The sequence below is a fragment of the Cottoperca gobio genome, chromosome 1 (assembly GCF_900634415.1).
Source record: "Cottoperca gobio chromosome 1, fCotGob3.1, whole genome shotgun sequence".
Lineage (NCBI taxonomy): Eukaryota > Metazoa > Chordata > Actinopteri > Perciformes > Bovichtidae > Cottoperca > Cottoperca gobio.
The window spans coordinates 1,002,795-1,024,065 of NC_041355.1; the positions used below are offsets into that span (position 1 = coordinate 1,002,795).

General features: G+C 38.3%; 2 protein-coding genes across 6 annotated transcripts in view; one reads left to right on the forward strand and one right to left on the reverse strand.

The window, feature by feature from the left end:
• Positions 1–13,378, reverse strand: part of ero1b (endoplasmic reticulum oxidoreductase 1 beta) — a 20,289-nt gene extending 6,911 nt beyond the window's left edge. For 2 of the 5 annotated variants that reach the window (XM_029426072.1, XM_029426033.1), the window contains exons 1-8: positions 12,874–13,375; positions 9,264–9,383; positions 7,238–7,321; positions 6,384–6,425; positions 3,621–3,703; positions 2,385–2,458; positions 2,117–2,237; positions 735–781 (exon numbers count right to left, since the gene is read on the reverse strand). In XM_029426072.1, the coding sequence (XP_029281932.1) occupies positions 735–781; positions 2,117–2,237; positions 2,385–2,458; positions 3,621–3,703; positions 6,384–6,425; positions 7,238–7,321; positions 9,264–9,383; positions 12,874–13,038 (736 nt within the window). In that variant the 5' untranslated portion in view covers positions 13,039–13,375. Of the gene's footprint in view, positions 1–734; positions 782–2,116; positions 2,238–2,384; positions 2,459–3,620; positions 3,704–6,383; positions 6,426–7,237; positions 7,322–9,263; positions 9,384–11,787; positions 11,951–12,873 lie in introns of those variants that run through there. The other 3 variants (XR_003831834.1, XM_029426080.1, XM_029426090.1) reach the window with 3 other exon arrangements.
• Positions 13,379–15,369: 1,991 nt separating this feature from the next.
• Positions 15,370–19,798, forward strand: LOC115028871 (E3 ubiquitin-protein ligase TRIM39-like). The gene is given in 3 exon segments (XM_029462806.1): positions 15,370–15,878; positions 16,593–16,919; positions 16,921–19,798. Coding segments are annotated over 2 exon segments (1,647 nt in total). The 5' UTR covers positions 15,370–15,878; positions 16,593–16,601; the 3' UTR covers positions 18,250–19,798.
• Positions 19,799–21,271: the final 1,473 nt, after the last annotated feature.

Consider the following 21,271-nt stretch of genomic DNA (forward strand, 5'->3'; position numbering starts at 1 on the left):
TCGGAAATTTAAATTTGAGTAGTTTAATCTAATCAGAGGTAGATTAAAACACAGTACCATCCTTATAGTAGAGGGCGGTTTATGATTAGACAGAAAGGATATACCGGTAACTAAATGATCAACAAAACAAGTTCATTGATTGCAGTTTTTATTTTAACTGAATTTAATATTCTGTAACACCTTTTGCATTATTAGTACGCATTTATTTTCTTAATTATATAAATTATATATATTTCTTTTTATATATATATAAAATATTTTTATATATATATATATATATATATATATATATTTTGTTTTTATATAAAAAAATACATATTTAAAAAAATATATATATATTCATATATATAATTAAGTTGTATAAGTATAATTGGGAATATTACAGGATGCCCATTGGACATAGAAGAATAGATTTTAAAAAGTTAAACCATTTTAATGCTGGTTAGAAATCGCCGAGACACATCTGTACATTATGTTCTATTTCATTCAGTAAGGATTCATAGAACCGTAGTTACTTCCGTAATTAAACGTAACTTCCTGTTTAATGTTCTGGCTTAAATTTCCTGTCACACGGCAGATATTTGAAAAACTCTTTCGTTTTATATCTCTGTTAGAAATCTGAGGTTTCCACTTCCTTGATGGTCGGGCCGAGCAAAGTGTGAAAGAGTTTTAAACTAGTTTTGGTTTTAGAAACTGCAGCTGATGAAACGGATCTCGAGTTGTTTCTGACTCACCTCTGCTCAGAGCCAGAGGGTTCAGAGGTCGGTACACTGATCTAGGCCTGTTGACAAAAGATATATATATTTTATTAATGACCAATAATCATCAGCCGGCTGTAGTTAGTTTGAACACAAAGAATCAAAAACACAAAAATAAATTCTGCAGGAAATGTGTGTGTGTGTGTGTGTGTGTGTGTGTGTGTGTGTATCTGAATTATTTTTATCTCTTAATCTTGTGTTAACCACCGACCTTATTTCAGGCATCAAAAAACAAAAACATCGACTTCGAGAACTGAAGTGCAAAAATGCCGACTCATTTCCAGGTTTTAAGGCCCCGTCACACATCTCCGTATGACAGAAACGTGTGCCGGTGTATACGAACATTTGTCAGAGTCCAAATACGTCCAACTTTTCATCGGATCGTAAAAGTGAACATATACAGATACGCATGTCTAACCTATTGATAGCGTATCACTTACTTATACAAAATGTATCAGACGAATGCCCAACGAATGCATAACGTATACAAAAATTTGGCGTATACAAAATATCGGCAACACGCTGGTGTACGTTGATATAAGGTAAGGTATAAGTAGTATTCGTTAAGAGCAGGCGGTGTTACGCTGGTGTACGTTGTTGAACGCTGATGTTTTGAGCATGTTCAAAATTACCGGACGTACCCGACGTGTGCTTCATAAGATATGCAGACGTTACGTTACGTTAGACATACGTGAATACGGAATACGTACGTGAATACTTACCTACGTAAATATAGTACGTAAATACCTGCGTGAATATAGTACGTGAATACTTACCTACGTAAATACAGTACGTGAATACTTACCTACGTAAATACAGTACGTGAATACCTACGTGACTACGTTAGAGGAACGTTAGATATAGGCTACGTCGGCTGACGTGAATCAGCCAATGTATTGATAACGAGTGGATAACCTATTCCTACCCGATGTTAAGATGATGCCTGACTACGGAGTAACTTATTAAACGTGTTTCTACAGTACAGCTAGCGTTCAGCATGTTAGCCGTTCTCCAGCATCAGCATGACGTGAACCAGATGGCTTTGTTATAATTTGTAATTCGTTATGTATGCGTCAGCTCCAACAGCGAACGTTGGACGTATTTGGACTCTGACACATTTTGAGTTAATTTTCATATACGCCGTCATGTTTCTGCCGTACAGAACTCTGTGTGTCTGGCGTGTTCAGCGTAACGTCTGCGTCCTTCAAACGATCACAACTTACCCTTAATTTATATCAACGTATTGCCGATATTTCGTATGCGCCGGCATACGGATATGTGTGACAGGGCCTTTAGGACTCATTCCTGCAGCATATTCTATATTGTGACGATCTAACTATAGAGTGTGTGTGTCTTACTTGAAACAGTTTTCCTCATAGATGCTGTTCCAGACTCTCCAGGCTGAAGGACCCTTGTATCCAGTGAATCGCTCCGGATTCAGCAGCAGATCCACATACTCAGAGTCTGGAGAGGTTTCATCTAACACACACACACACACACACACACACACACATTTAGATTTTTCTCAACCAGAAGTGGAGTTAAAAATAAAACTGGAGTAAAGGTCATGAGGTCATTAACATCTACAGGAACCAGGAAGTTTATATTAGATGATATAATCCTCACCATCCAGCTCGCAGAAGTAATCCTGAGCGTCGTCGTGTCTCGTCCAGTCAGCGAACGCTCGTTTAGTCTGGTTACTGCAACAGGAAGTGATATAAACGTTATGGACCACAGAGGTGAAACTGTGGCAGCAGGAAATACTTAGATATAGATAATATCATAAAAACAAACATGTTGAAATCTAAAAACTCATTAAGTCACCTTCAACAGTCTGACGGTTTCAACAATGACTCATAACTGAGCATTGTGATCAAACTTTTAAAAATCTTGATTGTTAGAATAAAGAAACCAAACAGCCACTAAAGATATCAAACGTTAACGGTTGGACTAAACAATAAATAGCTTTTATATCAAAATCACAATTCAAAAAAGTGTCATTTTCAAATGGTCTTGATTTTAAGCACAAACTCATTAAGCTACATAATTATTCATATAGAGGGGAGATACTTTAGAATTGTTCAGGTTGAATCTAATGGATCCATTTTAAGGTTTAATCCTATGATTATATGTCAGTCTTTGGGCTCATGGGACGACTGTTATTTACCTCAAATATAAAGAAATGTATATTTTATTTAAAAAGCAGTCGTCCCATGAGCCAAGATAATAAAACAAAAATCACTTTCAGCCAAACGGTTTGACTGAGTCAGCAAATCTATTTCAGATTTATTTTGAAATTCAACTGGTTGACTGATCTTTAGGGATCCACAGCATCCCTCTGATTATTTGTGATTGAAGTGAAAGATCACTTCCACACAAATATTCTGAAATACGTGCAAAATCATGTTGAGAGAGACGTCAAGAAACACATGCAAGAGAGAAAGCAAAGCCTGATGTGGAAAACAGATACGTGCAGGTTTCCCCGAGGATGAAAGTCTGTTTGCACTTCCTGGTTTGCTCTCGTTGAGGCTATTTTGAGGCCTTTGAGTGGAGCGAGTCGAGCCGGCTTCTAGTATAAAGAGCATCGTGTTGTCTTTGTTGTTTCAGCACAAACTACTCTGTGGTTTGGAAATCCCTTCATCAGATTCTCTAACTCATGTTGTCTTATGAAACCCCTCCACATGGTGCATGACTGCAGAGCGGTGAAGGTCAGTCTGCTGAGAATCTCCCAGCAGCTGCCGGTCAGACGTTGGCGAGTGTTGGACTTGGTTACTATCAGCGGCTGAAGCTGCTTTTCACTTTGAGTAAATGAGCTGCTGCAGCTGACAGATAAAGCAGACAGCAGGAGGTCTGTGGTGTCACCTCAGGGTGCTGTTGATGGCGCCCAGTTCTTTGGCCTGTTCACACTCCGTCACGTCCGACAGTGTATTAGCTGCATGGGAGTACTGGAGAGGGAGGGAGGGAGGGAGGGAGAGTGTTAGTGAGAGGAACATTACAGCCGTTGATGTCACGCCAACAACAATCAGGGTCTGAAATAGACGCGAGCAGCCGGCTTTAAATGCACGGATGAGCGTAACAATGGAGAAGACAACGGCAAAGGTGGATCATTGGGAATTACTTGTGTCACGCTGGGAAATCTGGGGTGACTATGTAAAAACCCCATAAAACAGATTCTATAAATCGCAAATCTATGATTATAATGTAAAGAATCACTCACTAATTGTTCATACTTTTCACTAACTTTAATTTGTTTGTCATGAATCTTGAAACAGGACATTTCAGACAAACATAAATAGATGACGTATGTATACAATATTAGAAAACTCCTCTTATGGAATTGTTTCATGTTGAATGTCAATAAAAAAATATATATACACACACGTGTAAAGAAATACTTTTTTGGTGCCACTGGTTTGTATATATTTATATTTTCCTGTACATTTAGGTTCTTGAAATAAATATTTGGTAAACATGCGTCTTTATTCGCACATCTTAATTTCCGATGACTAATTAACTCTAAAGTAGTTCAAGGAACAGTTTTACATTTTTGGGAAATGCGCTTATTGGACACCACTCTCTTATTTGTCTGTTTAATATGAAGCTACTATCTATCCATCGCTCTCACTAAAGTCTTTCTAAATAAAATACAGAATTAAATAAAAATAAAAATGGGGAAATATTTGCTGCTCAGTGCTGCGGACACATTTCAGTCTGTGTCAAAGAAATCACTGCAGTTTTATGTCTTTATGAACAGTGTAGTGTCGACGAGTGATAAAGCAGTTCTGACCAATCGAAGAGCTCTATGATCTGCTCATAAACTCAACTGTGTCATGCGTGAGGTCTTGTTAAGCTGCAGGAGTAGTTTGAGTAGTTCGTACAATTTGATATTGTTTCCATCTTACAATCCTTTAAAAGGAAAACACTGCAAACCAAAGCGTCTGTCAGTAAGGAACTACACACTTCTAATAGTCGGCATCAAACCTACACAGCTCAAGGGTCTGAGGTTTAAAACTTAGATCTCCGGTCTCGCTTTAAGTCGCACGATTAACCTGGCGAGTTCCAGATGTGTCAGTTAGGATTTATGAGCTCCTGTAGACTTTCCTCGCACGGCTGAGGCGGCACAAAGTCAGTTTCCCAGCCGACGGTCAGTGAAACACATTCGACCTTGACTGTGTGTGCGTGTGTGTGTGTGTGTGTGTGCAGATGTCCAAACACTTCTGGGTCATTACAAGACAAACATCAGGTTGCGAGCCAAGAGCCGGCAAACACTCAGTCTTCCGTGACTACGTGGAAACTATCGCAGCAGATAAGCTGAGTGCTAGAAGAGTAAAGTGTGCGTTTACTGAATCAGCTTATGAGGCAGAAAGTGCTGGAAAAAACACAGCTGGTCCGAAACGCTAATAAACAAGTTTTTTTGGTCCAGAGATAACGAACAGGTATAAAGTCCGTCTGGTTCAACAGAAGTCTGCGTCTGCAGCTTCTCAGATACACATTAAAACCTACAATAAATGTTTCTACGAACAAGTATTATAAATCAAATAAATAAATATAAATCAGGATTGTGTGTGTGTGTGTCTTCTTCCTCTGGGACATAGAGCTCCATTGTTTTACAAACACTATTAAAACACAGTGATCTTCACTGCTGCACTGACATTATCCACACACACACACACACACACACACACACACACACACACACACACACACACACACACACACACACACACACACACACACACACACACACACACACACACACACACACACACACACACACACACACACACACACACACACACACACACACACTCCGTCCTGCTGCACCAAATACTCACTAGAGCACCAAATGTGGATTAATCCGCCGCTGAAAATAGTTCCCAACAAATGCACTATTTCCTGTTTGTTGGATAAAAACTACAGAGACCAGATGTTTTAGGAAATGACTGATACTTTTAAAAGAATTAAAATGTATATGTGTGCGTTTAAAAGATTTACAGACAGGAAGTCAAAAAGTATTAAGAGACAAACTAACACGTTGTTGGTCTTTTGATCGGATTTGTTAACTATAAAAGAAATACAGAACAACAGCAGAATTAGGAGCTGATATAAAGATTTTATATTATAATATTAGAAGCTGAGAATCAAACATTAATACTTTGTTGGACCAGAGCTGCAACGATCAATTTATATATTAATCAATCATTAGAGAAATAATAGACGGAGTGTCAAAGACTGTAGTGAAAGTTGTGACTGAATGTCTGGTTAGATTCATGATGTTGTTCTTTAGTTCCCGATTTATATCAAAATGTTGACAAAATAAAGTCGTATTTTAAGTTACTAAACCGCTGCTTTGGAGAACATTTGTTAAATATTAAGAGGGTTTATATTTCCTAAAACTCAGGCAATGAAGACAATATCTATTTGTGTTCAGTAACCTTATGATAATCAGTTATTTTATGCATAAAGTTATATATTTACATTGAGTATCCTCTCTTTCCTACCCTGAGCTCAACGAAACTCAGACAGTAGTCAAGAAATACAGATAACTACACCAGACGCAAGGGATTATGGGTAACAGGTATATGTAACGCCGGGACTGATTTTTAAGTGATGTCAAAGTCTCACCTTGTTGTAGTTCCCAGACTTGATGCCCACCGGGATCTTACTCTGTAAAACACAACACCGATCATTAAACAAACAAACAATTAAAGACAGCTTTATCTTACCAGCTAAATAAATTAATCCAAAATAGGTAACGGTATTTAAATTATCTTAGTGACTTAATCCGTGTTTTAAAATGCACACATTTTGTTAAATTTAAGTAATCACAGTTAACAACTTTAAATAAAACTACAGGCTGATAGACTAACTGATGTTTACTTAAAGGGATAGTGCGTTGTTTTTGTGGGGTTGTATGAGGTAACAGACAGAAGGTACCAGCACTGAAGTAAAGCAATGTACTGGTGAGGATGGGGCAGCAGAAAAACATATTTTAGCCACCTAAAACAATCTATATCTTCATCTATATATTAGAATATTTTCACCGCCTTGCCTTGCTGTCAGACAGCCCTTTCCGACGGGGAACTGAAGCCGTTATCTATCCTCTCTTTAAAGCCACTCATTTGACAAAACAGTAATTTCACCTCGCAGAAGACGGAAGTTGCTGATCTACCGCTGCCTCCATCTGTTAGTTGTGTTATTGTGTGACGGCTTCAGTTCCCCGTCAGAAAGGGCTGTCTGACAGCAAGGTATAATATAGCGTATACTTAAACTGATTTTTCTTTTAGGTGCCTGAAATAAGTTGTGCTGCTGCCCTCCGTCCACTGCTTTTTTTAACTTCCCTAATTTGTCATATAATGCAAATCTGAGTATCTGGAAAAGTGCTCCGTACATAAGATGTTTTATTTTTATTAGGCATGTCAGTGTGTGTGTGTGTGTGTGTGTGTGTGTGTGTGTGTGTGTGTGTGTGTGTGTTTGACCTCTGGACAGGGCTCCACATGGCAGTCTTTGATGGCGCAATGTCCGTCGTTGGGCCAGAAGGGACACGGTCGCTTCAAGTTCACCTGGAGAAAATACAGAAAACGTTTCCACATGAAGTCATCGCAGTTTAAAGAAGAGAAGTTTAAGCCACCCGACACATTATTATTTAAAGTCAGGTTTTTGTTGTTGTCACCTCATTACTAATTAAATCATTAATATTATTATTATTACTATTATTATTACTACTACTACTACTAGTAGTATTACTATTACTAGTATTATTATTACTATTATTGTTATTATTATTATTACTACTACTAGTATATTTATTACTATTATTATTACTATTATTATTACTACTACTACTACTACTACTACTACTACTACTACTACTACTATATTATTATTATTACTATTACTATTATTGTTACCATTATTATTATTATTGTTACTATTATTACTACTACTACTACTATTATTACTATTATTATTACTATTATTGTTACCTGTATTATTATTACTATTACTGTTATTATTATTATTATTACTACTACTACTAGTATTATTATTACCATTATTACTACTACTAGTATTATTATAACTATTATTATTATTATTATTATTATTATTATTATTATTATTATTATTATTACTACTACTACTACTACTACTATTATTATTACTACTACTAGTATTATTATTATTATTACTATTATTACTACTATTATTATTATTATTACTACTACTAGTATTATTATTATTATTATTATTACTACTATTATTATTATTATTATTATTACTACTATTATTGTTACTATTATTATTATTGTTACTACTATTATTATTATTATTATTATTATTATTATTATTATTATTACTACTACTAGTATTATTACTATTAGCATTACTATTATTATTACTATTACTATTATTACTATTACTACTACTATTATTATTATTACTAGTATTATTATTATTATTAATATTACTACTAGTATTATTATTATTATTACTACTAGAATTATTATTATTATTACTATTATTATTGTTACTATTATTATTACTATTATTATTATTGTTACTATTATTATTAGTCATTGGGATTCACACTCACAAGACAAATGCTGTGTAAACAAACTGTGGCAAATAGTTTAAAGTCGAGAAAGCGATTGTTGCTGTCAGGACGACTGTATCCAGTAAATGTGTTCAGCTGTAGCTCATTAACATAACGTGATTTACCAGCAGAGGGAACATTCTTATAAAAACTGGGCAGCTGTTATGAATGAACATAACTTCTCTTTTTAATGTCAAGATTACATTTGATAAGTATTGACAAACGTATTGAGAACACCATCAACTGGTTTGATATATTGTCTCTGACTTCAGCCACATTATGTAAATGTCCGCGCAGCTTTTTATTAGAGCAGAAGGTGATCTATGGTAGACTGACCAGAAAAGTTAAATTAAGCCATTAAACACCACCAGAGGCTGAAATAACAGTTTAACACGGTCGTATTCACTAAAAATCTCTCTCTCTTGCTGCAAACGTTCAAGTATTTCACAATACTTCCTGTTCTGTAACAGCAGGTCAAATGTGACCAAATAATGAAACTTCTGTTTTACAAGACGCCGGATTTCTCCAAATACAACAAAAGCATTTACACAGACCTGCATGAACCTGAACATCAGAGCGTGTCTCTGCTCTTTGAACCAGCAGACACTTCTACTGTAACTATGTCTCTGTATCAGGAGAGAGATGTTCGCATCCAAGACGTCAAACACGTGAACATTTGAAGCCGTTTTTGCAGGAAACTTGACAATGAAGGCAAAAAAATTAACATTTAGATTCTCGATTTAAACTGATTTTCACGCAGATTGTGTTTCCTCACACATCCAAATGTTATTGTTCTTCTTCTACAAGAAGAAACCGATCGCTGCAGTTTACAGCAAACAACAAGCACGTGAGGGAAGGAAATTGCAAATGAGCCTTTAAAGTAAGCAAATACAAACAAATAAGGTTCTTACTCTGTAGTATCTGAAGTAGTCTTTCTCCGTCAGCCTCTTGATTCGAGGGTAAAGCTTGAAGTTGTTGAAGACGTCGATGCTTTCGACGTCACAGAAGCAGTCGTCCAGGACTCCCGTCAGCTGAAGCAGAGCGGAGAGAAACAGGGTTTACTGCACCAAGAACTTTACAAAACCATTCGCAGCCAGTAAATAGATTTTTAGATTTGGTCACATTTCTCCAGAACATGTCATTTATCCCGCTTGTATTTTCTGCAACTTGTTTCACTGTGTAACTCACTAAAACAGCCGAACACTGCTGCTGTGACCGTCATGGACACAATTTAATTTAGCCTAAAATGCTCATGTTAGATGCGAGTGCGGATAAAGAGGATACTGAAGCAGGGCCATATGTTGCAAGTGAAATTCAATAAATTGATTTAAAAAGACGCCCAGGGAGGCGAACTGGCACCTCTCCGATCTTAGCTTGAATACACACATTATTATTAGTACTACATCATTTGATAAAGCAGAACTGATTGTTCTACATGACATTGTTGCTGCAGTGCTCTGAAGTGGTCAATAAATCAAAGTAGAGGTAGAAATATGTGGATCTTTTTACACTTAATGTTGTTTTATTGAAAATACATTATTGAACCATCTTCTCAAAAGTGCTTTTAACTGGAGTTTTTATTTGTTTTTAAATCTCTTTGCCTTCTGTGTGTTTATTTATGTTTTGTGAAGCATCTTGTATGGAATGTTCTAAATATAAAGTCTTATTATTATTATCATAAATGTTGATGTGTAACACGGCAACAACTCCACCTTCCTCACCGCTGAGGAACCACTTCCCCCTTTTTCACAGCAGAAGGCCAGCAGACAGACAGCTGTGTACCTGCACTCCCATGCATAATGCACCACCGCTGTGAGAAGACACACAGCGAGCGTCTACCTGAACTCTACAGGTCATACAAAATTCAGATCTCCATCTGATCGTCACAAAGGCCGCAACTCAACGTTCAGACAAACGTGTTTGACCCGAGGAGCAACTTAACACCCAGAGCATTAATGAGTTCAGTAAACAGAGGACGGCATTAAAGGTGGTGGTGGGGTGTTAACGCCACCCGGTTGTAGTAAGAAGGCTTTGGATTGGCTTACAAACTACCTCTGTTCTACCTGCCACAGCAGCAGGTAACCGACCCCCACCTGTAGTCTTAATCCACCCGGTTTAAGTGGCTGAAAAACAGCTCGCCTGCCCGGAAAACAAACACTGTTCAGATTGCGTTTTATAACCTACGCGTTTTAATTAAGTAAAATAAAATGCAATTTACGATCATTTTCATTATCAATTAAACAGGAATAATTGTGGGGTTTTTAAATGTGAGAAAATAGTGAAAGCTTGCCTACAGCCTAGTATTAAAATGTCTTGTTTTGTCCGACCTGCAGTTTACGGTCCTACAAGACGAGCAAATTCACTCTCGAGTAGTCATGGGACAATATGAACATTTTATTCACGATGATCTGTAAGAAACTCATTTTAATCTGCATCACAGATGGGACACACATTTATTTGTGTGAACATCCTTTCTCTGTCAAACAATCTTAAATAAGGTAATAATACATCATGAGCCCCCCCCCCCCCCCCCCCCCCCCACCTGCATAAATGATAAATAAAATAACATAGCAACATTGAGTGAGTTCTTTCTTACATAATTCCAGTTATTTTGGCTTTTGCTTAAACAAATAAAAACACTTGACTGATTAACTCTTAAATAAATAAACACAATACCTCATGTATTAATGAGTAGTATTTCACAGTCTGTTCAAAGCTTTGTTTTTCTACACGTCTCGTTTAGATTTGTTATTTGCATAAAAAGATACGCTGCATAAACTGACCGTATCAGTTTTCCCCATGTGTTGTTCACCCAGTTATGTAAACAACTGGCTGGTTATTGTTAACGTCTTTCAAAACAAGTGACAATCCAATATGTACGTTTTACTCTGCTGTATTAAATTACACTTTTTATCTTACAGGCCTGTAACTTCCTCATAATTTCCAAGAATGTTACCAGAAAAAGAAATTAGACTTACAATTAATTATTTTAAATTAACAGCAGGTCAATTGAACACGCATACTATTCAAGATACATGTGAATAATTAAGTTTCCAATGATAGTTGAATAATAAATTGGTTTTAAATTGAGCTTTTACAAAGAAGTTCCTATTTTATCAACAATTAATGCCAACGTACATGTTACAGTTATTTTCATACAAGTATATCATTAGAAAATGATATATCTGTAAATTAATCTGGTTTTAAATAAGCAGCATTTTAAATAAATAAATGAGACCAAATTAAATATAAATTTATGACCAAGCATATGGAGCCAGTTTTTTGGTACTTAAAACATAAAGACATACTATGATCGTATCCTCTCCTACTTATTTGAACCTTTGTTCTAGTATTGCAGAATTGTGTCTCCTGCTGCGCTCAGACATTTAAAAACACATGGAAAGTCTCAGTAAAGTACAATCACATAAACCAAACCTCTGTGTACAGCAGTCCACCGAGAGCCACACAAGGCAGGAAGAGGCAAATCCCTCTCAGCATGCTTTAGTTGTTTCTCTACTTCTGTTCTCTTTGTTTTAACTTCAAATTAACTTCCTCTCTGTCAACTTGGAGCCCATGTCACAGCAGCAGCAGCTCTGTCTGTGGGCTGAGCTGTCATTACCAACCTTCCAGTCCCCATACCGCCCCTGGGGCCCCGCCTCCAAACAACCAGCTGTCAAACACTAAACCCCGCCCCTCTCTGCCGGCACCCTCCCAGTTTGTAGTCCTGTCCCATGCCTGACGCCGTAAAAAGCGCTTGTTGGTTATAGTGCAAAAGACTACAACTCCCACGAGAGGGCAAGGGGCGGGAGCTCTGCCTCCGCCAATCAGAGCACACCACGCTTTTCTACTCGGTGATCGAAATAACAGCAGTTTGCCCAAAAATTATTATCCGAGTTAAAGTTAAACGTTTCATTTTGGAAATTCAAACTTCTTTTTATTGATACTCGTCGTCACCAATTCTTTATTTTGACTGAAAAGCCTCGAAATGGCGTAAAACTTCGTGAAGAAACGGCAGCTAGTAAAACCAGCACTAACGCAGATAAGTAAAGTACAATTAAATAAATACATAGTCATGAAATTGAGTTTTATTTGACGTGTAAAAAACAATCGTCTGCTAATAAGTCTTAAAAAAAAAATCGAGAAATAACACTAATTAAAAGGAAAAATGAAAGGTTGATAGATAACGTTAATCTGCCAACAACGTGTACAGTTTACGGGATGAATATAAAGACTAGCTTTTATTTTATAACGGCTATAAGATTAAAACAGAGAGAAATAATGTGACTTTCACACGCGGACAGAGATGGAGAGTGTTGCTGCTAGCTAGCGTCACACACACACACACACACACACACACACACACACACACACAGTGACGTCAAATTAAGATGACAGTAGAAAATGCTAGAAGATTTCCTGAATGGTAGCTGTTGTCGTGTCGTATTGCCACGTTTAAAGCTTTTACATATAATTAAAAAACACCGTAATAACATCGTGTTGACCTCACTTAATGCTACTTACATGGCAGAAGCAGCTCTGGTCCTGGCTGTCTGAAGCGCTGCTCGGATGCTCGCCGTGCTGTGTTGTTGGTTTTACGTTGTGTTGTTGAAACCAACCTAGAACAAAGTTCCCGAAGAACCAGGCCAACAGCAAAACACCAAACGCTTGTAAAGTTACTTTCCACATCACTCACTGTGCTGGCGGTGCACCGGTGGGGAAATAAAAACAATCACGAATCAGCAGGACTTCTGCCAGCTCAGTGTGTCCTCCTGCGGTGTGGCGAGTTAGTAGCTATGCTAGCTTCAGGCTAGCTGAAGTTAGCATCCGCAAGCTAACAGTGGCTGTAAAAATAAGAGCGGGTCGGTGAACTCAGCAGCCCGGTGTCCGAAGACCCTCACAAGGACATTTAGATCTCTAACTGCCCTGACAGAACCGGGGTCATTGATTTAAGATGGTACATAACTGGAGAAGTTTCAGTGCACCAGCTTCCTCCTTGGTATCAAGTTAGCAAAACAAAAATATGTTTTACTTCCGGTTACAATCTTCCAAAATAAAATACCTGGATCATATGTGATACAGTATTGTACATGAAGTTAAAAATCTTCAGTTCAAATACAACTAAGGGAAAGGAACTGTAAAGACATACACTACTTTTAGAATAGAATAATCAACACAATTTCATAAATCATCCGAGAAAGAGAAACCCATGGACGTCAAGATATTTGTATAGATCGTGTGCACGTGACGTCACGCTTATTTCCCAACCCGGAATTCAGCCATTTTGGTTGAAGACTGCGGCCGTTCACGTATGAGTTGCTGCAACGCTTCGTAATTTTCTTTGTATTTAAACGTCTAAGATTGAAAGAAAATGCCAATCGTGTGCGCAGTGTATGATTGTGGTCATAACGCTACTCGTGACCCAGAGAAACGGTTCTTTAGATTTCCTACAGTCATCAAAAACAACGATACACAGAAGAGGGATGAATTGCTGTCTACCGAACGCCGTAGTGGTTTAGCAACATAACTCGTGAGGATTTAACAGAAGAAAAAGCACAATTCACCCGTGTGTGTGGCGTCTACTTTATATCTATTAAGAGCTCATGCTAAAGCTATGTTTTCAATGTTTACGTTAAACATTTGTGCTCATGATATACCCGAACACTGTAAGACCTTACTTTTCGTCACTAGGAGAAGCGGCAAAGCTTTATGATAGCAGCCATTTGTTCTTTTCTTCTGTGCATGTTTTTGTTTGGCTTATTCTTGAGACTACTTCACTTGCGAAAAGCAAAGCACCAATGTGAGAACATGCTTCGCTTAATCCAGCCATACAATCACAGTGTGCGAGGATAACATCGCCGCTCTTCTCACTCACAAACCACGGCTTGAGCGGTGTATCTCGAGCTCTTTGAGAGTGATCTACACGGGCATGGACGAGCACCCTGTCATCTTCGACTGGTTTGGTAAGAAGACTACCAACCCAGCCAGAAACAAAGACATTAGAAGCATCTAAGCTCTTGTATGCCTTCATTTGTGCGTTGGTTGCCCACGACGTTTGTAGCACAAGGTAGTTCACAATATCCGGATATTCAATCGGCGGTAATGAATCTAAATCCTCAATAGAATCTGACGGCTTTAGCGTGTACGGGTCAAGGCCGTAAATTTGGACTTTTTCTCTGAATCTTGCCTTTGCAGAGGATCCAGAGAGTCAACATACTTTGAAGAAGTCGGAGTTGTATTATTCGATTTAGACGCCATTGTTGATTTGTTTTCCAACCAACATGGCGTCGCACGCATACGTCACGTGTTTTGTCACGTGTTTGCACACTACCTATATTTGGTCTTATTACAGAAGCATTGCCCTGATAACTCATGAAAGTAAGTGGCATAATCGAGCAAAGGGTCTTCTTGCTAGACATGGAAAAAGTGGTTGTTGTCCATCTTTGCACTTTTGGATTAATGAGCTTCATTTTACATAGTGATGATTAAAAGGATTGTATAAACAATTAAATAAATCTTACATTTTTGGAATCAAGACCTAACTTCTTGAATTTGATATTTACCAAATGAGACTGTACCCCTTTAATTCAATTGATAAACAGGCATGTATGTATGAATTTCTGTATGTGGGTATAGGTGAAGCCTTTATAAGCTATCATATCATTGTTTTTATCTATGCCAATGGTTCAGAGTTCATAGGAAGGTGGGTGCGTGACATGGGGGGGTGGGGGGGATTGTTAAGGGAGATTTGAAAAATGCAACCAACCATATTTTGGATTACTGTATGTTCAAAATGAATAAAGCCACAACCAAGATCTCCTTAAACATGTACATGACAGTGTAAAAAAAAATGCTATAAAGTGAATAAAAACATATTTAGTGACAAATAAAACTACTCTGCTGTAAAGAATCACTGCAGTAAAATCTTTGAAACTGTTTGTGGGAGTGCTTTATTTTGAAACTGTAAAATTGCTGTGGCCACTAGATGTCAGTATAACAGGACACACCAGAGAGGAGAGTTTATTAAAGGCACATACCACTCAACTTCCTCGTCTGATTTAGCGACAACTAGGAAAGAAGAAAACGCATGATGACATGAAAAGGTGAAACATTTCAGGACAAACAGATCAGCTGATCTGTGGTCTGATTGTTGCAGAGCTGTAGAGGGACTGCTGGTCTTTGCAGACTCTAAGACATATCTTTTTGCATACGGGATTGACTTCTTTTTTGTTAAAAAAATAAACTTGTGGTGGCTGTAAGAAAAAGATGATAAAAGAAGTAGAGTTCTCCCCAAATATTGTACTTATCTTGGAAAATGTCTGTAACTATAATCATGTCTAACCCTGAAGCAGGAAACTGCTGTAAGAGGCGGAGCAACACTGCAGAGCTTCCACGTCACATTCATTAAATGAAACTTAAACGAAACTTAATGTTTGTTAGAGCTGCAGTAGAGACACGTCTGTGTTTGTGTCTGAAGAAATATTAAACGGAGTTCGTCAGGACTTTCTCAACTACTGACTCAAATACTGGTGAGTGTCGATGATAATATTCACTTTTACATTACATTACAGGTCATTTAGCAGACGCTCTTATCCAGAGCGACTTACAGTGAATTAACTACACAGGGACATTCTCCCTGGAGCAGGGGTGCCAAAAAGGTCGTGGGTAGTGCGGGGAGATCGCGCACCATTAAAATATATATTATATATTATATATAATATATATTCCCCCAACAGAACCCCGCTCCCCGTGAAATTCACGTTTTTTCTTTTTTTCTTGCCTTGCGCATTCACATTCCCTCCTCCCCTCTGTTTCGCAATCAGAGACAGATCACTTGGTCATTTTAAAAGTAGCTCACAACCCAAAAAAGTGTAGGCACCCTGGAGCAACTCATGTTAAAGTACCCTGCGCAGGAGTGCAATGGTATTGAACTCACAACCACTGTGTTCTGTTTGGAAGGTGTATCACTTCATCACCCATGCATGCCCATTTACTGTGTTTAAACAACCAGCATTAAAACAAAACGTACAGCTCTAAACAAACAGGATATTATAGACTCTTAATTTCACAATAACATCTGTTGAATGCACATCTCAGTTCAGTGAAAATACCCATCGAGTTCAAAATAATGTTTCTCAATATTGCAGTAATGATACTTTATTATTTTTGATACAAATACGTGTGTTTTTATACTAATATGTGTGCAACAAAATATTTTATAATACTTTGGCTTTTGTTCTCAGCATGTAGATATGTCTGCTGTCAGCTGTCTGCTCTCTGAAGATCAGTTTCGGTGCTCCATCTGTCTGGATGTGTTCACTCATCCAGTCAGTACACCATGTGGACACAACTTCTGCAAAAACTGCATCACTCAGAACTGGAATATTAATTACAGTTGCCTGTGTCCCATATGTAAACATGCTTTTACTACAAGACCTGATTTGAAAGTCAACAAGTTGTTCTCTGAGATGGTTGCTCAGTTCAGACAGTCAGCTCAAAAGAAAGCCAACAGCAGAGGGTTGGAGCAAAAAGTGTTCAAACCAGGAGAAGTTCCCTGTGATGTCTGCCCTAGGAACCAGACTGAAGGCTCTGAAGTCCTGTCTGGTGTGTCTGACCTCCTACTGTGAGACTCACCTGGAGCCTCATCTGACAATGTCAGGCCTGAAAAGACATCAGCTGATCGACCCTGTGGAGAATCTGGAAGACAGGATATGTGCAAAGCACGATAAACCCCTGGATCTGTTCTGTAAGACCGACCGGATATTTGTTTGCATGCTTTGCTCTGCTTTAGACCACAAGATGCATGATGTTGTTCTTCTGAAAGAAGAATATGAAGACAAGAAGGTTAAGCTGGGGAAGACAGAGACTACAATTAAGGAGATGATCCTGAAGAGACGACTGAAGATTCAGGAGATGAAACAGTCAGCAAAGCGTAGTGAGGAAAATGCGCACATGGAGCTAGCAGAAGGTGTTCGGGTCTTCACTTCTTTGAAGGAGTCTGTTGAGAGAGGCCTGATTGAGCTCATCAAAACTATAGAAGAGAAGCAGAGAACGACAAAGAAACAGGCAGAAGCTTTCATCAAAGAGCTGGAAAAGGAGATATCTGATCTGAAGAAGAGAAACACTGAGGTGGAGCAGGTCTCACGCTCTGAAGACCAACTCCATCTTCTCCGAAGATTCCCGTCCCTGAAGGCTCCCCCACCCACCAAGGACTGGACAGGGGTCAAAGTCCATCCACCTGTATATGAGGGGTCTGCAGTGAGAGCTGTGGTTCAGCTGGAGGAGACACTCAGTCAAGAGATGAAGAAGCTGTTTGGTGAGGCTGAACTGAAGGGGGTCCAGAAGTATGCAGTAGATGTGACTCTTGATCCTGATTCAGCACATCCTGAACTCATCCTGTCTCATGATCAGAAATGTGTGTGTCATAGTGATGTGAAGAAGAATCTCCCAGACAACCCAAAGAGATTTTCTCATTATAATTTTGTTTTAGGAAAGCAGAGTTTCTCTTCAGGCAGATTTTACTTTGAGGTTCAGGTTAAAGGGAAGCCTAAATGGAACTTAGGTGTGGCCAGAGAGTCGATCAACAGGAAGGGACTCATCACAATGACACCTAAAGAGGGTTACTGGTCAATATGGTTGAGAAATGGAAATGAGTACAAAGCTCTTGATGCCCCGTCAGTCCGTCTCTCTCTGAAGTCTCAGCTTCAGAAGGTGGGGGTGTTTGTGGATTATGAGGAGGGTCTGGTCTCCTTTTATGACATAGATGCGACAGCTCTCATCTACTCCTTCACTGGCTGCTCCTTCACTGAGAAACTCTTCCCATTCTTCAGTCCCTGTACGAATGATGGTGGTAATAATGCCACCCATCTGATCATCACTCCTGTCAAAAAAACGGGCTGATCTTTTTTATGATGAAGCATTGCCGACAATATGTATACTTAAAATGTAAATATACCAGACAAAGTTTTCATACCAGAATGAAGACAAAGCAGTCAGTACTAGGATGCCAATGAATTAGAGACATAATAACAAACTAAACATGCTCATCAATTATTAAAAGAAAATATGTATTGTCATTTATGGTAAGAAAGGTACATATTCAGTGGTAATGCACGGTGTAAACTTGTTTTTATTAATACGATTTGTCATCCTTTATCCTTTGTGTTATGAGCATGATTAGTACACTCAGAGTGTCATACATTACATTACATTACATACAGGGTTAGAAGATGAACTGTAAGAGTTCAAAGTCTTCAAAAGAAAATATATTTGTTTAGTGGTTTCTGTTATGCTCAACAATGTAATGATAATTAACATTGATTTTACTGTGTACATTACTGGACTGGGGATGCAATTGTACTGATATACAGTTATTTTAGTTTGCCTTTAAGATCTTACTTATTTGGTGAGTACGTTGTAGAGAGAAGTGGATAAGGGTGCAACTCACATTCATGCGTTTATTCTTTACGTTGTTGTGACGGCATGATCCGTCGATGAGTGTTAAGGTGCACAGGCACTCCAAAAATAGGCACAAAAAATTAAGAAAATACTGAGAAAAACAAAAAGGCTAGTACAGCCTAAGGAGAGGTTTTACCCCCGATAAGATATAAGTGCCGACTATATTTATATTAAAAAATATATATATATTTATGGTCAGGATAACATATGGATGAAGTATTTGTCATTACATAGAATGAACTTAAATAACCAATAGGTTATCTTAAAGTTAAATATGTTATCTTTTATCATTTCTTTGCTTGCTGAAGTACTGATATATAGTAGTACTTGTGTTAAAGTTAAATTAGAGTACTGGAATCTTTAGTACTCATAGTCGCCTCATTATAATCCTTTTGCTTCCATTAATTGGAACTGTGTGTGTGTGTGTGTGTGTGTGTGTGTGTGTGTGTGTGTGTGTGTGTGGGTGTGTGGGTGTGTGAAGGGAGGTACACGTTAATTTGAACAACTCCTAAAATAAGATAAATATTTTTATCTGTAATAATTGTGATTATATGTTTTATGCATGGTAATGCCATGGGTTAAGTTCTTCTTCTTTTTATGAATTTACAAAAAGGTCATGCCATATGAATAGTGACGTGACAGACATAAGATATCACGATGCTTAAACTATAGCGAGACATGAAACTCTGATGGGGTAATTACATTTTAATGAACTAACTAAGAGCTTCTAGAGATCGATGAAGTTACAGAATTGTTAACGAGTTTTGATCGTTGGAAATAACCAGTTGCATTTTCAAGAGAAATGAAAACGGAAACTTAATACTTTAGCCGCTGGAGCTAGAATAGAGAAAAACCAAATTGACCTTTCATGAACCTGAACTGAATACCGGGACTTCCAATAACCAAACACTTGGAGTAAGTCACTTGATTCTTTGTAATACATTTTGATAATCTTAAACGTATAGAAAATAAAAGCGTTGTGAAAACTTAAGAAAGCCTTTGTCCGGAGTTCTTCCTTTCACTTTTCTTCAATCGAGAGGACCGGAGACACCCAGAGAGAGGAGTCTTTTCGCGGGACGTCGCTGTGGCCCCCGCAGGTAAGCTCCAGATACCATACTAGGCTGACACACTACTGATTTTTCCAAAATATTGTACACACGCCATATAGGACACATCGGGTGAGATAACCTGTATCACCTATAGGGACACTTAAAACCGAAACTGGCCCAGTGCCCAGAATTCTCGGGGATTCTGGTTGGATTTCTTTGTAAAGTGTTAAAGAGCTTTCTGCATTGCATTGTGGTTGACTTGATGCTGGAAAATGTTTATCTGATGGTGACTGTCGGTGAACGTTTCTCTGAGTTGTCTGTGATTCTCGACTTTGCATAAGAGGCCCTTTTTCCTAGTGGTTATCTTAGACGGAGCATCCGAGGGGATTAAGTTTAAAAGCAGGTCCGGGGAAGTCGTGCGAGGTTGTGTTCTCTCCAGAGAGAGAGAGAGAGAGGCGGCCGAGCCTAGCTCCCGAGACCGATTAAAAGGTTAGCAGGAATAATATAAGAGGTCCCGTATCCCCGTCCCTCTCCCCTTTCCTCGTAACCGGTGCTGAAAGAATTTTTCCGTGGCCCATAAGTGTCTTCAGGACAGAGACGAGACCAGTGGGCGGGAGTTTGATTAGGTATTGTTTAAAAGAAAATAACGGAAGGCTACGAGAGGGGCTTGCGGTGGTAACCGGATGAAAAGGCGGATTGAAAACCCAGCCGAAAATTAATCTCTGTGGGCTAAGGGCCCGCTGGTAGCAGTCCGCCGTGTGTTCCGAGAGTGCCACGTGCGACACGTGTCGCTCACCTGGAGAGAGAGTCTCAGTTTCTGCTCGCTTCATTGTTTGTGCTTTAAAAAAAGTTGTGTGAACAGCTGGAGGAGACTGAGGAGAGGTGACAACGGGGCAGACGGAGCTTGAATAATAAAGTGTATTTATTGCTGGTTCTGCCGCCGTCCTCCCCGTAGCCAGACTCCACTGTTCAGTATTGTATACTTTCCCCTGAGTATACGCTTCAACGTTACTTGGCTGTGGGTATAATTCTGTTGATCTGTATAGATGTTAATATGGACGAAGAAAACATTTCTGTTATGAGTAATCACGTCTAACCCTGAAGGAGGAGAACGTACAGCTCCAAATAAACAGGAAGTTACACAACATTCAGAATAATGCAGCGTTACACGGATTCTTCATTTATTGAGTTGACCATATATCCTTCTTGACAAATGTTTTTAAAAAAAGTGAAGAATGTGTGGTCTATAACAAGAATAAATACAAAAAGGTGCAAAAATGTCCAAATAAACATATATTTTACTTAAATAGCCTACTAGAAACTATGGGCATCAATTTCCCATGATTTTATGACTAGCACATATGCTTTATAATCCTAATCAACATGTTACAGTACAGTTATAATAAAGCAGTTAC